Source organism: Miniopterus natalensis, chromosome 5, assembly GCF_054644295.1.
Source record: "Miniopterus natalensis isolate mMinNat1 chromosome 5, mMinNat1.hap1, whole genome shotgun sequence".
Taxonomy (NCBI): Eukaryota; Metazoa; Chordata; class Mammalia; order Chiroptera; family Miniopteridae; genus Miniopterus; species Miniopterus natalensis.
The window spans coordinates 71,529,651-71,544,127 of record NC_142085.1 but is presented as its reverse complement, the minus strand read 5'-3'; the positions used below and the strand labels follow the sequence as shown (position 1 = coordinate 71,544,127).

At 39.5% G+C, this 14,477-nt stretch overlaps 1 protein-coding gene across 1 annotated transcript in view; it reads left to right on the top strand.

Moving 5' to 3' along the window:
• The first annotated feature begins 349 nt into the window (after nucleotides 1–349).
• Nucleotides 350–14,477, top strand: part of STX7 (syntaxin 7) — a 29,679-nt gene continuing 15,551 nt past the window's right edge. Inside the window, exon 1 of the mRNA XM_016204967.2 lies at nucleotides 350–695. Within this exon, the coding sequence (XP_016060453.1) occupies nucleotides 611–695 (85 nt within the window). The 5' untranslated portion in view covers nucleotides 350–610. The remainder of the gene's footprint in view (nucleotides 696–14,477) is intronic.

Genomic DNA, 14,477 nt, shown 5'->3' with positions numbered 1-14,477 from the left:
ATCTCTGAAATTAGAGATCCATGAGTCATATGTTCCTGAGTGTGTGTTAAACTAGATATAGTAATGAAATTCCTGGGGATAGCCTGAAGTTCCATATGTGTGTTAAACTAGATATAGTAATGAAATTCCTGGGGATAGCCTGAAGTCTGCACTCCATTTAATAAGTACTTAAATACCAGTTCTGTTCCAGTAATTGTTTTAAATGTTGAACAGAAAAAGATAAATAGCATGTGGGCCCTTAGACAAAATATGTAAACAATTGAAATTATACTCAGAAAAAGGACTTAATAACTCTTCCTTAGAGAAATCAGAGAATTTCAGAGGGAATGCACAATTTGAACCATATTTTGTTTAACATGTTTAACTCGACTCTGTCCTTTAAAGTTCCGTTGTTTTGATGTCGACGTAAGAGTTGTACTATTCAATGTGTCTGTTTGATAGATTTCAACCCTGTTAGGTTAATCAGGTTTGTATTTGTAACCTCCCAAATTCACAGTTCGGAAACTGTAAGCCAATCATGTGACTTTTCTTTTATGTTATTTAGGTGACTGCTTAGAAAACTGCACAGTCCACCAACATCTGATGAAATTAGTGACTAAGCAAATCAACCATGTCTTACACGCCAGGAAGCATTGGTGACCCCACTCAGCTGGCCCAGCGTATCTCTTCTAACATCCAGAAGATCACACAATGTTGTGAGTTGAGTTTTAAGTTGACTTCACTGTTTGTTTTCAGTTCTTAGCTGAACTTGTTGGAGATTAATAAAAGGAGAACTACTAGAGATTGAGAGAGGGGAGAGCTTTCCTTTAAGAACAGATCTTAAAAGTCTAGAGTTCTTTGGAATGAATATAAGAAATAATTACATGTAGAAGAGATAACACTGAACTGCATTTTTCTTTAGCGCTCCAGGCACATAATACATGTAATTTCATGAATGAAATAAAGATTTAAAAAAGTAGATACTTATGTTTGCTTTATAATTCCCTGGTTCTGGATGAGATCAATGAGACTTACTGACTAAATCTCATGGGTTTAGAACTGGGCAGCACTGTCAAGTTTTTAAGGAATGTATGTTTGTAAAAAAAACACACCTGACTGGATATGGCTTAGGTTAATTTTGTAAAGGGTAAGTACATAGTATGTTATTCAGGAGCAGGGAAGAACTAACAAGGGAATGTTTTCATCTGTTGAGGCAGATATAGAAGATACCTATTTGGATTCCCCACAGATTCCTTTGCTATTCCTGTCACAGACAATACTAGTAGATTGATCCAGTGTGGCATTTTATTAGAAATTATTATTCCTCAGAACATATATAAGACTAAAAACAAATCACTGAAGCAGTTTTAAGCCTATAGATTTTTGTTTTGTTTTGTTCTTTGTTTCTGAATCACAGCTAATCACATACTTGGCTGACTCTAGTCATCTTGTGGTCAATGTTTTGGCCCTCTTTCAGAGTGTTAGTATAGTTTTATTCTTCAGCATCTTTCGTTAAGGCTAGTTTTTTTTACCAGAATGCTAACACAATGTTTTCAGATGACCAGATAGGTGTATCTGTACCTAATCAGTAACTTCCCAACAATTAATACTCTTAATTTAAATGAGATGTCAATCTGTTTTGGAACAAAGGGAGTAAAATTAGATTACAGATGGTTCTAAAAAAGTTTCACTGTGTACAGCTGAGTAGAATAATGCTTATTCTGATTTGGATTACTTCTTGTTTTCTTTGACCATTAGAGGACAAGGAAATGAGTAGTGTAGATGTGTCATTTGTCTGTCCACAGCAGGGACTACGGGAATGGGACATCGAGGATTGTTCCAGTTTGTGCCAGGGCACCAGCATTGTGTCCACGTCGTTCTTCTAGCTTCATGTCTGATCTGATGATAGTCAAAAGCACCTCTCATTTCTGTGGGTTCCTTGTTTTTGGTTAGAGGCCACCTGTGTGAAAATTAAGAGAGCTTTTCATTTTAATTTACATGTGCGGAAAATCAGGACCTTTGTATAAGAAAGGAGGCCAGAAGGCCTTCCTCCAAAGAATAAGTCAGGTATCCTCAAGCTCAATGGTGCCAGGACTCCTGGGAAGAAGGAGAAGTAGCTGTAGTGTACTGAGATTACAGAGGCAGTAAGCGCTTGGTGGTATGAAACATGCATCAGGTGGAGATTGCATGTGAACTTGAGCTGAAAGGGCGTAAGGGTTAACTTAAATCAGGTCATGCTCCCCGGGAAAGAGATTAGTTCATCCAGCCAGATGAGAAGTGATAAGTTGAACCAGGGTTGCATATACATGGCATAGTTGATAGCTGAGTATGCGACTACATTGTGATTCAGAGCAGTCTTGGAGTGGTGATAAGACCCACCACTATGCCTTGTGAACACGGGGAGTGTTCAGCCATGTGACGTTACAATCAACACCTTTAGATATTTGAAGCATAATCTTATGTCTTGTGTAAAATATAAGAAGCTGCCTTAACTTAAATGATGCCCTGATTGAGGATGAGAAGGGGCTGGCAGTGAGGAGATACTGGGAAAGAGCATTTAAATGGAGGCCACAGCTGGTACTAAAAAAAGGAGTCCAGATATTGGCATGTTCAGAAAATATGAAAAAAATAAAAAGCTCCAGTGTGGCTGAAGCATAGCACTTGAGGCAAGAAATCAGAGAGGAAGTGAAATCAGAGAGGAGTTGAGCAGGTCACCTAGAGCCTTGGAGGCTATCTAAGGAGTTTACATTTCATTCTAAGAGGCAGAGAAGAGTTACAATCAGATCTGTACTTTGTAAAGATTGCTTTGGCTCCTCTCAGAAAATAGACTTTGGGTAAAGAGAAGGTGGACACGTTGGCCACAGGGGCCTGATGAGAGATGTGGCTTACACTAGGGTGATAGCAGCGGGGACAGAGAAAAATGATGGATGTTCTCTGCAGACAGAGCCAGCAGGACTTGCTGATGAATGCAGATGGATTGAGAGAGAAAGACAGGCACCCAGGATGACTTGTGGCTTTTGCATTGCTCAACCAAGTGAATGGTGGTGAATACGTACCAAGGTGGGAAGGACTGCAGTTCAGAAGTGGGGAGAGTTTTGTTTTGGTCAAGTAACTGTTGAGATATCCTTTAAACATCTAAGTGAAAATGTCAGACTTCTGCTTTAGATATAGTAGTTGGGAGATTAGAGTGTCATCAGAGTGTATATGGCATTTAAAACCATAGGTCTAAAATAATCGCAAAAGAATGAGTACAGTTAAGAGAAGAGGACTGGAGCATTAATAAAATGTAGAGGTCAGGAAGGCAGGGAGAGAACAGCATAAAAAATCAGGAGTAACCAGAGATAACAAGAAAATTAGGATATGGTGGATTTCCAGAAATTTTTTTAAAAAGTTTCAAGACTCAGTGGGGCATCATCGGTGTCTGATGCTGCTGAGAGACTAAGGTAAAAACAGAGAAGTGGATCTTGCAAACTGATGACTTTGGAATGAGTGGTCTCACATCCATATTCCAAGTGTAGAAGAAGAAAAGGAGGAAGGAGGGACAAGACTTCCCAGAACCCTGCTCACCTCCACTTGTATTACTGACCAGAACTTAGGTATAGTCACATAGCTACACCTCGCTGCTAGGGACGCTGGATTGCAGTGTGCTCACTAAAGTCGGGGATCGCTTCATTTCAGAGAGAAGGGAAAAATCAGTATTTAGGCACCTGTCAGATTCTGCCGTTGAAGTAGAAAGAGGGTCAAAGAAAGGGTTGCATTTTTCCAGGACACGAGGGAGACTCTGGGGAGAGTATAACTGTAAAAGAAATGTCTTTGAAGTCTGTTGGGGAAGGGGAAAGAGAAGGGGAACGGATCTTTAGTGTCCAGCTCATCCACTGTGCAGAGTTGTGTGGTATAGACGGTAAACGTGGTGGGTGAAGATAAGGAGTTCCTGGCTGAATGGGCTGTTTTTTAATAAAATGGGAGGCAAAGGCATTGGATAGAGAATGGGAAGGGAGGCTGGTGAAAGTCTATGGAAAGAAGAGAAAGTCATTACTTGTAGTTCTGACAGTTGAGGGAATTGACATCCCTTGGACGCAGAAAAGGGTTAATGGCAGGTTAAATATTCATTTGAGATCTGGGGTCATGAAGTTAGTGAAGCCAGTCATCACTCTATTTTTTCTAATTCCAAGATTCAGTGTCTAAATGGAGAGAAGTTTAGATTTAGATAGAGTTGGTTGTTAAAAATTTAACCTACTCTCCAGTGTGTATTACTGAGAAGGGCTGTGAAGAAATCACTTGGAAGTGAAAGGCAGAAGTGTGAAATTTCAGTTCACTTTTCCCCCCATCTGGTAGTGCTAATAATACTGGACCTGATTGAATAAAATAGTACTTTGCACCACATTGGGTGCTTTTTTCAGACTACATTTGCATCTTGTGAATTTGTGTCTGCACAAATTATCTAGTTTTACAAAAGAAACCTAAAGAGAAGATAATGTAAGTAAGGTAATGCCCTCGTAACTAGAATATGTGCATTTGTTTCAAGTAAGGCTAAAGTCTTCCTGAGCAGTGGGAAATTTTTTTTTTTTAATTAGTTTTGATATAGATCAATGAAAACTTGCAAAATACTGGGTTGTATGGTTTAATTTATACCAAAAAAGAAAAGAGCAGTCAAAAAGATTTTTTTATTCTTGGAGGAACCCAAGGATAACATTTAGTAAGATGGGAGTTGTTTGGGTTTTTTTTTTTGCTTGTTTTTTTCTAGTATTTTATTCTGGCAGTTCTGTTTTGCAAAGAATAGGATGAAACAATGTATTTAGACATTTTTCCCCTTAAACAACTTTTTGTTAAATGGCTTTACTAGTGAAATATTTCAACCATATTGTAGTAATATTTATATCAAACAGAATACTTAAATATTGTGAATACTTAAATATAAAATATGTTTAAACAAAAGTAGATTATAATAAAATAATATAACTTTATTAGGGATTTCTCTGTGACGCATTTAAAAGGATTAAGAAAATATTTTCATCCTGTGAGAGAAAGTGTTCTGTTGACTATCACAGGCTCAGCAAGGTATTTGTGCCCCCAATGCTCACCTTTTGCCTGTGGCATAAGCAGTGTTCTCTTTTGCTGGCCCTGACATGGCATCCACTCTTTCTTCACCCAGTGCTCCAGGCAGCGATTCCCCAGGGACTGGAGTTGGCATGTAAATTAAACTGTGTTATCCCAGGTCTAGAAAATCATGAATCAAAGGAGTGGTTAGATTAGTCCTCAAGCTTTGGCATGAGATGTTCAAAAGTAACATTTTTATTAGCAGTGTCAGGAAATGAGATACACACCCTTTTACCCTTTATCTTCTGTATTTTCTTTGAGACAAACGCCTACCAGTGATGTATAATACAAGAGTAAGCAAGCCTTTGGGTTGAAATGGCTGAGCCTGTTCTATAAGGTAAACCCAAGGAGGGTATTTTCACAGGGGCCATTTATTTATCTTTGCGCAAACACAAACAATAGAAGTGCATTCAGGACACACAAACATGCAGAAAGAACTCATGTTTTTGAAAGAAACAGAATAAATATGTTGAAATCTATCACATAATTGTTTTTAACTTTAAAAAAAAAGATGTACAATATAAAAATTGAGTAGTACACCAATTATTAGTGTATAGCTCAATGAATTACCTGTTACAACACCACATGTAAATAAATAGAACATGTAATTAAATAGAACATTACTAGCCCCTGAAGCTCTTCTCATGCCTATACTCTCTGAAGATGACCAGTGCCCTGACTTCTAACGTCACTGATGAATTTTCTTAGTTTTTAAGCTTTATTTAATAGAATCAAATATGCTTTGTGTTCGACATCTTCCTCCCCTTGTGTTTTTGGAATTCATCCATATGGTTGTGTGTGGTCTTTTGTTTTCATTACTGTATAGTATTCAATATTCAGACATTTGTCTGAATTTCTTCTATTGTTGATGGACATTTGGAGTATTTCTGGTTTATGTTTCTTTGCTATTTTAAACAATGTTGAACAGTCTTGTATGTTCTTTTGTTTCATGTACCTAGGAATTGGGTTGCTGGGTCATAGGATATATGTATGTTCAGCTATAGTAGATACAGCTAAGCAATTACCTAAAGCAGTTGTACCAGGTTATACTCCCAACCAGCCAGTGTATCAGAATTTGTATTGCTCTAAATCCTTGCCAAATTTGGCATCCACAGTCTTTTACATATTAACCATAGTTGTATCTCATTGTGATTTGTAGTGCAACTCCCTGATTAGAGTCAGACTTTTTAGAATATCGCCTAGTTAGGAAAATCAATGAGACGATAGGAAAAGTTTCCAGTTTGACTAGCTGTCTGTGTGTATGTGCACATTTCCTGAAATCAGGTCCAAATAGCAGTGTGACCTTGAGTGAGCTATTTCACTTTCTAGGACATGATTTTCTTATATATATTTTCGGTGGACTGGATTATGATCTTCCAATTTTCACAGGGTATACTTTTAACCAAAGTTTTAAAGAATCCAGAAAACTCTTCTAACATATGCAGGATTATTCCCTTTGTTATTAGGAGACCAATTGCCATATCTGGACCCACAATTCATACTTTTAAAATCCCATAGTAGAAACAGTCATTCACAAGACCAGCTAGAGTTCCACTAAGACATAGGAATTATTTCTAAGTATTAGAATAGTTGCAGTTACAACAGGTTCTGGTGTGAATCATGTCAGAATTAGCTAAATTATGAATTGGAGGAAATTGACAAATAGAAATGATAACAGCTGACCATGAAACACATAGTCCTTGAGATAAAATTTTCCCCTACATACGTGTTATAGTAAGTTTTCCCACCATTGCTAATGAGAAGCTGGCATTTGAGTATATATGTTGTTAAGAATAATCTGAAAGAGGAAGATGCAGCGTAGCCAGCAGTTAGCTTTTGGCAAAACGGTCAAAGTCGATCCATTGGTAATAAAGTGTACTCCTTCACATGTATGAGCTCTGAAGTTTTCTGCTAAAATATGCAAGATTGTGTGTGTGTGTGTGTGTGTGTGTGTGTGTTTTCCAGAAGATTTGAGAAGGCAGAACTTTCTGGGGAGGCATAAAATGTTTGAACTTGAGCCCATGTTATAAAGATTGAGGAGGTGACTGAAAAATATGTATGTTTGTCTTTATTATTTCATTTTTTTATGTTTTAGCTCCAGATTAAAGCTGTCAGTCCAATACAGACTTTAGAGTTCAAAAAATATTATTAGTTTCTTTGTGTTGCAATTAGCTTCTCATTCTGTGTGCATATTTAACTTATTAATAAGGACCAGTGCTTGGCTCTTGTCCCCATTAGGTTCTTAGGACTGTGAGATGAAATACAAAATCTATATACAAATGTGAGCCCTTTTGTTACTTATGAGAATCAGTACAATTTGTTTAATTAGAGTCTGGTGAAGGGGACATTTGTTTTTGTATCTTAGCACACGATTGCACAAAAGGGAAGCTAATATTGACTTCTCTTTTTTGGTGCCAGGGCAAGTCCTGAGCAGTTAATGAACTTACTGGAGCTGTGTATGTACCCAGGAATTGGGGATTTTTTCCCCTGTTGGTGAGCACTGGTGAATGGGAAGGCAATTTATAGAGGAAAAGGAGTTGAAAACTGTTCTCCCTCCTGCCTCTCTCCCTTTTTTTCTCTCCCTCCCTCCTAAAATGCTTTTTGATACATACATACATACATACATACATACATACACCTACTTCTAACATCACACATCTGAAACTATTTATTGGATGTCTTTTTTCCCCTTGAGAAGAAAAACTTCAGTAGCTTTGGTTTTATTGTGATTTTCTTCGTGCCTAAGGTGTTGGCATTAAACAGAGATAGTTGTGGAAATTAATGTCTTATCCAAGGGAATTTTAACAGAGAGCAACAACTTTTTCTTCTCTGGTGACTTCTACGTGATCAAACGTGAGTGCTATTTATGACCAAATCTGAGTGAACCCGTTTTTGTTTTGTGAATTACAACTTTAAGATACAGCTCCTGGCCTTGGCTGGTGTGGCTCAGTTGGTTGAGTGCCGTCCCATGCACTGAGAGGCTGCTGGTTCATTTCCAGTCAGGGCACATGCCCGGGTTGCAGGCTAGATCGCCAGTAGGGGGTGTGCAGGAGGCAACTCCAATTACTCTTTTTCTTGTGAACCTGTTTTATTTTTATTATGCCTGTTATTAGTAAATTCAACTACTACAGTTATTTACCGATTTTTTTTATTTTTATTTTTGCATCCCCTACTAAAATGCCAGCTCCCTGAGAGAAAATGTCTTTTCACAGCTCTGTGTGTACTATAGGAGCAGTGCCTGGCTCGCCTCAGCCCTATATAAAATTGGAATGAATGCTCTCAAGTAGGTTATTCAGCGTATTTACAGTACATTTATCTCTTTTCAGAAAGTGGGGTAGTACCATTGGGTAAGTTATTTTTTTTCCTTTGGCCTTATGGCAGCACTCTCCCCTCACTCACTTGGTAATATGCTGGCTTGTGAATTTTTTTGGTATTTCATCTTTTAGTCTTTATATATTTTTTCCTAAGTGACAACACTTTCTTGTTATCTGGGCTGTAATGTCCCCTGTGTCTTTATGCATAGTTGTGTTCTTCGAGGGCTTTGCACGCAGAGGCTGTTAGGGCCTGTTGGTTGACAAAGGCGAGAGAGAGAACGTTTGAGAAAGGAGAATGCTGTTCCAAATTGTGAGGCTGGAGGGAAGGAGGCAGCCGAGGAAGATGGGAGGCTCAGGTGTCTTGACTGCCACCTAAGGTTACCCTACTGAAGGAGCAAGGGCTCCAAAGAAACCTTAAAGGAAAGGCACATTACCCTTTTGTGAATTCAGTTCTTAAAGGAAATGGGTATTGAATGTGAACAGTGGAACTAGACAAATGAGCAGGGTAAAGAGATCACATTATCTGTGGTGATACATGCACATTTTGCCTTTTTTTTCCCTTTTTTTTAATCCTCACCTGAGAATATTTTTTCCATTGCTTTTCAGAGAGAGTGGAAGGAAGAGGGAGAGAGAGAAGCATTGATGTGAGAGAGGCACATCGAATGGTTGCCCGCACACGCCCCAACTAGACGGGGGATTGAGCCTGCAACCAAGGTACATGCCATTGGCCGGAATTGAACCCGGGACCCTTTGATCCGTGGGCCGAAACTAACCACTGGGCCAGTGCATGGCAGTACATGCACATTTTGAAAGTACTGTGAACACTTCCCCTAGGGGGCAGCTAGGATTGCTGCTTCAAATACTTGAAGGGTTATAGGGAGAAGAGGTTTTGACAATTCTTTCATCTCTTTGATTGTTTTTCGCCACTTATTGAGCAGTATTTTTCATTAAAAAGTAATCGCCTTCTCTACTTATCCAGAGTCTTTTTTTAAAGTTATTAATTAGTTTGCATATTAATTGATTTGGAAGAACCCACAGCTCTTACAAAATAGTGCTCTGTAAGTCTCGGTACATTTATTTTTTTCAGTCTTCCTTCTAGTTATAGTGTCATCATCATGATTATTATTTGATGAAACCATCACTTCAGTAGCATATTACCTGTACATTAAGTGCGGCCATTCACTTCTCTGGGATAATTCAGTCTTCATCCCATTTAAAGTCCAAGAGAATGCCCACAGACATCATCAACGTGCCTTCCTAGTCTGTGGACTATTCTTTTCCTACTGGGAGTGTGGCAGCCTTGAGCTAAATATTCAGCTGAGGCCTGCGTTGTTTGTGAGTCCCCAGAGGACTGCTGGGAGTGGGGGGGGGGACTGGGCAGAATGGCCCAAATGCATCCAGTGACTCAGGTCTTCAGGTGGCACATATAAGACAGCCTTGAAGAGGGAACAGAATGTGTGGGTACGGCTCTCACATTGTTGGAAACCTGATTTTGCTTAGAGCAAAGGTCTCTTCCATAACTCCAAAATTTACATGGGTTGGTTTTTTTCTCAAGAACCATAAAATAGAGACACCAATGACAATACAACTTTGTTTCCAAGGGCCTTGTGACAAAGCAGTGTCTCTTTTAAATATATGACTTAAGAGGCAACAAGGGACCTGGAGAAGAGTTTTCTTTCAGAGGCAGGATAGGAGCTGCTTTACCAAGTCCTCACCTATGTTCGCTACTCACACAGATCACCTTCTCAAGGGGACGTTACCTCCTCTGGGCCTTCGTTACCTCTTATTCTATACTTTCTCAGAGCAGGTCCCTGTGATAACATGTTAGGACTGAATATCTGCTAAGTGAGACCTTGCCATTTTCTAGCTGTGTCAGAAATCCTAACCATTGTTTACATGTAGTTGTCAAGTGATTTGTTTTTGTACTTTATTTTTAAGAACCATGCCTTCAGATTTAACTATTTATTAACCTGCAGTAAGTTTAAAACGCCCTAAATATTTACTTTGTTAATTACCTCTGTGCCTTCTACCTTTGAAGCATCTGGGAAGGAAACCAATGAGAAATTCCAAATTAAATGTGTTCTAAACTTGAGATTCCTTCATGGAAGCAGGATCTGCCTTTGAGTGCTGGGCAGGCGAGCACAGCCAACCAGTGGGCTTGGCCCCTGGAGGCACTTGTCCACTCAAGACTCATCCTCTGGAAAACCCTTCTTCTTCTTTGCCACCCCTCCTTCTCTCCACAATTTGTGTCAGTTCTTTTACCCGCAAAGAAGATAAGCTCCCTGTTTGGGTCACAAGATGGAGCATGAGATAGAGAGACTATTTGGAAGAAAGCCCTTAATTATTGTAGTAGCTTTTTTTAGGTTCTCTAGGGAATTTCTCCACTTGTGATGTGCTTTTTAGAATTATAATACACTTTTCTTGATTTTCTTGGAATATGACAAAGACCAAGTTGACTTGATCTTTTTCTTGGAACCTTTTTGTGTTGATACTTATTTCAGCTAGCTGATACAGGTGTTTTCTTGTGATACATCATCCCATGCACTTTATACCTTGTAACGAACCTAACCTAATGATTCTCTAATTGTGGTCAACTTACCAGTTTTTATATATAACATCTCCTGTAATACTGCAAACCACTGTTTAAAACAGATAGTGGGTTTGATAGATGAGAAAAGAATTGTGTTTAAAACAGAGTTTGTTTCTTTTAATATTTACTTGTTTTTTTCTGGTTCAGTTTCAATTATATGACTTATATGTAACTGCTCAGTACTTGTCAGGTAGCTGACTTTTCCCTCCCAAATATGGGATATAACTATCTCTTGTCAATTGATATTTATCATTACCTCTACTATTCCTATAGCTATGTCAAAAATTAAGTTTTAGTACCCTCCTAAAGCATAGCTCACATTAGTTAGTTATGTTAGTAAAAATATCCTTATTGTTCATTTCTGACTTCAGGAGAAAAACATAAACTGGTTTATGCTGTTAGCTCTCACTTATTGAGCTCTCACTATAGCCAGTGAAATGTGCTTACATACACTGTTCTCAATTGAAGTTCATAACTGAGAACGAGGTGATTTTCTCTGTTTGACTCTTGAGGCAATCATAATTTGGAGAGATTAAGTAAATTGACCAGAGTCCGCAGCCAGGAAGAAGAGAGGCCAGATTTCCAAATCAGGCCGTCTGGCCCCAAGGCTGTGTCCTGGTCGGCATTAAACTTGACATCTTCCTCAGGGTGCTGTGTGTGAGACTGAATCAGAATCTCCAAGCTCCTTCTCCAGGAATGTTACTAATCCTTGACTATGATTGGCTGTCACAGCTCTGAGTTGTTTGGGGTTGAGCAACAGGGATGTTTTGTGCTGAATGAGAAGATAGCTGTATTTTGTTCTCAGTTCTTTGGAGACAGTTCTTCGAAGGCGCACTCTGTGCCTGTTAGGGCTAGCCCAGAGTGCCCCTGCAGCCTGCCACTCTCACGGATCAGACAGTGTCCTCCTGTTCCTGGTGAACTCTGACAGGTTGTCGCATTACATAACCTTTCATACCATCCGCTGCCTACAGGTTTATGACGCGCACAAAAATACATTCTTTGCTATGAAGCATTTTGAAAGCACTCCGCTAGATGGCAGCAGACCCACGTGGCTCAGAACGGGTCTTCAGTGGTGAAGCGATGGATTCAGAAAGGGGGCCTGTTTCGTTTGAGGAAATAGCAGTGCACCTTTTCTTGGATGTACAGGAAATAGTATTCTCTTGATTTTATGAAAAATTTAATATGTTCTGTAAAGTCACCTCTCTAGAAGTAATGGTGCCAAATTGTGACTAATGTAAAAATAATCTGTTCATTGTACTCCTGCAGAGGTGTGTCTTGATTTAATCCTACCTCCATATATTGGGTACATTTTTCTTCAAGAAACTGTTTGTCATTATGTAAAGAATTTATTCCTTAATTTTCATGTCTGAAAAGCTTTCTTTAAAGTTGGTCACATGCCAATTAAAATGGAATATGACTATACCATAGATTCACAATACCCCAGACTAGATAATGAAATGAAACCCGTTAGACCTGACATGGGAGAAGCTAGGAGTGATTATCAGTTTTTCCATATCACCATCCTGTTTATCATCTACCTAGAAACCTCTTTTTTTTTGGTCTGTAATTGCTGCTTTAGAGCTGGAAACAAGGGTGCCGTTTGTATTAGTACTTTTACCCTCAAGCAGTCACCCCATGTTCCTTCTGCCTTCATTCCAACATCTTGGCTGTTTAGAATAACCCAAACTTTCAAACCAGGGTCCCCTTTGCTCCAGCTCACATGGTGTGTGATACTAACTTTTATGGTTAAAGATGGCAGTATTAGCTAGTCCCCTCCAGCTACTCTCCTAAGATTTAGTTACTTCTCCCTCTCATGTTGCTGTGAGTTGGCGTACCCTTATCTCCCGTTAGAAATGATCCTCAGGTGTCGACATTATACTATCCTGGCACCAAATTGGCAGATGCAGCCTCAGTTTCTACTCAGGGGGAGACATGGTTACATTTCTGACTTAGGTATTGCCTCTAAGTCACCTCCACAGATGGAGGAAAATTAGCCATTGGGTGATTGGGTATAAATGTGAAACATTTGTCTTCACTTTCATCCCATAGTTCCCAAATCAAAGTTTCCTTCTGGCTGTAGGTGAAACAGCACCCTGGATTGGTTTTCCTTTGAGAGCAGAAGGATCCTGTAGGACAGCTTCCCAAGATACTTTCAGGTGACACCATCCTTGAGTCTTCAATAGGCCATTAAACATTCTAGAAGCCCAGCAAGTTCTAGGTAATGGAGTACTGGCAGGGCAGTGGATCCCATTGTCTTTGGAAGATCTGTTCACTTTTTTCTCTGTGAAGTGAATGTCTTGCTCAGAAGCGTTGGTATGTGGAATACCCTGATTGTGACTAATGCATGGACTGGGAAGCTGGTAGAATCTTGGGGTGATCTGCAGTGCTACCATTTCAATGAATATAAAATTCTCCCTCTAGCAAGGTGGAAGGAGTATAATCATCTTGCCACTAGGTGGCTGGCTAATACCTCTAAGACTGGTGTCACATCACATATTTACTTTTGCTTGCTGTTGCTGCAAAGTGGTATATGGCATTGCCGGTAATCGTGTTAGTGTGAGAAAGGGGAAGTCTGTGTGGGTGAGCCTATATGTGGCTTCTATTCCTCCATGGCTAGTTTATTATCCCATTGAACAAGCACTATAGGAATTAGGGTGAGGGGCAGACTGACTGACATACGTAGAACAAAATGTAGTAAGCGATATACCAATGAGGTTAAGAAACACCTAATGCATAGTGGTAAGTCCAGGTCACTTGGTTACCTAGTATAACATTGTTTACGTTTAATACAGGACTCAGCAGCAAGATCAAAACTATTCCTCAAAAGGAGCATGATTTAGCCTCAGGATTCTAAGGGACTCCTATGGGTTTTTTTCTGTTGGGGCTTGGGACTGGTTTTGTATAGCATCCTGGAGATACACAGGCACTTGAGTTACCGTTAGATCAGTGGGTCATTAAAGCCAAGTTGTAGAGCTGCTTGTACCACACTGAATCAGCTGGATAGCCTTTACTTTGAGGGAGTTGAAGCCAGAGCTGGCAGCCTTTTGTGGCGTTTGGTAAAATGTGTTGGAGCAGCGTAATTCCCACCTAGCACTGTTCCCTACTTGTATTGGGACTCTAAAGAAAAGCAATTTGTCATTTACTTTGCAGGAGTGACAACAATCCATACAGATTAAGGGACTAAGATTCTTAACTGAGGGCCCTATGTTTTTGTGGAATTTATCCTTTACTTGCTGGCATACTTACAACCTCCCCAGGCCCCTAAGTATGTGATGCTCCTTGCTTTTCAGACTCTAAAAGCAGATATAAGCAATGTGGTGGACTAGTGCAGTGTCCCAAAGGAGGAGATGATCAATAAATATCCTTGAAAACGGGCTTGGACTGCAGAGATATGAGCATATACAAACCAAGATAAGACAATGCTCACTGCTCTTCTATCCAATTGAAAGCGAACTCCTTTTCATGTTTTCTGTTTTTTAGAATAGAGCGAAGTGTAC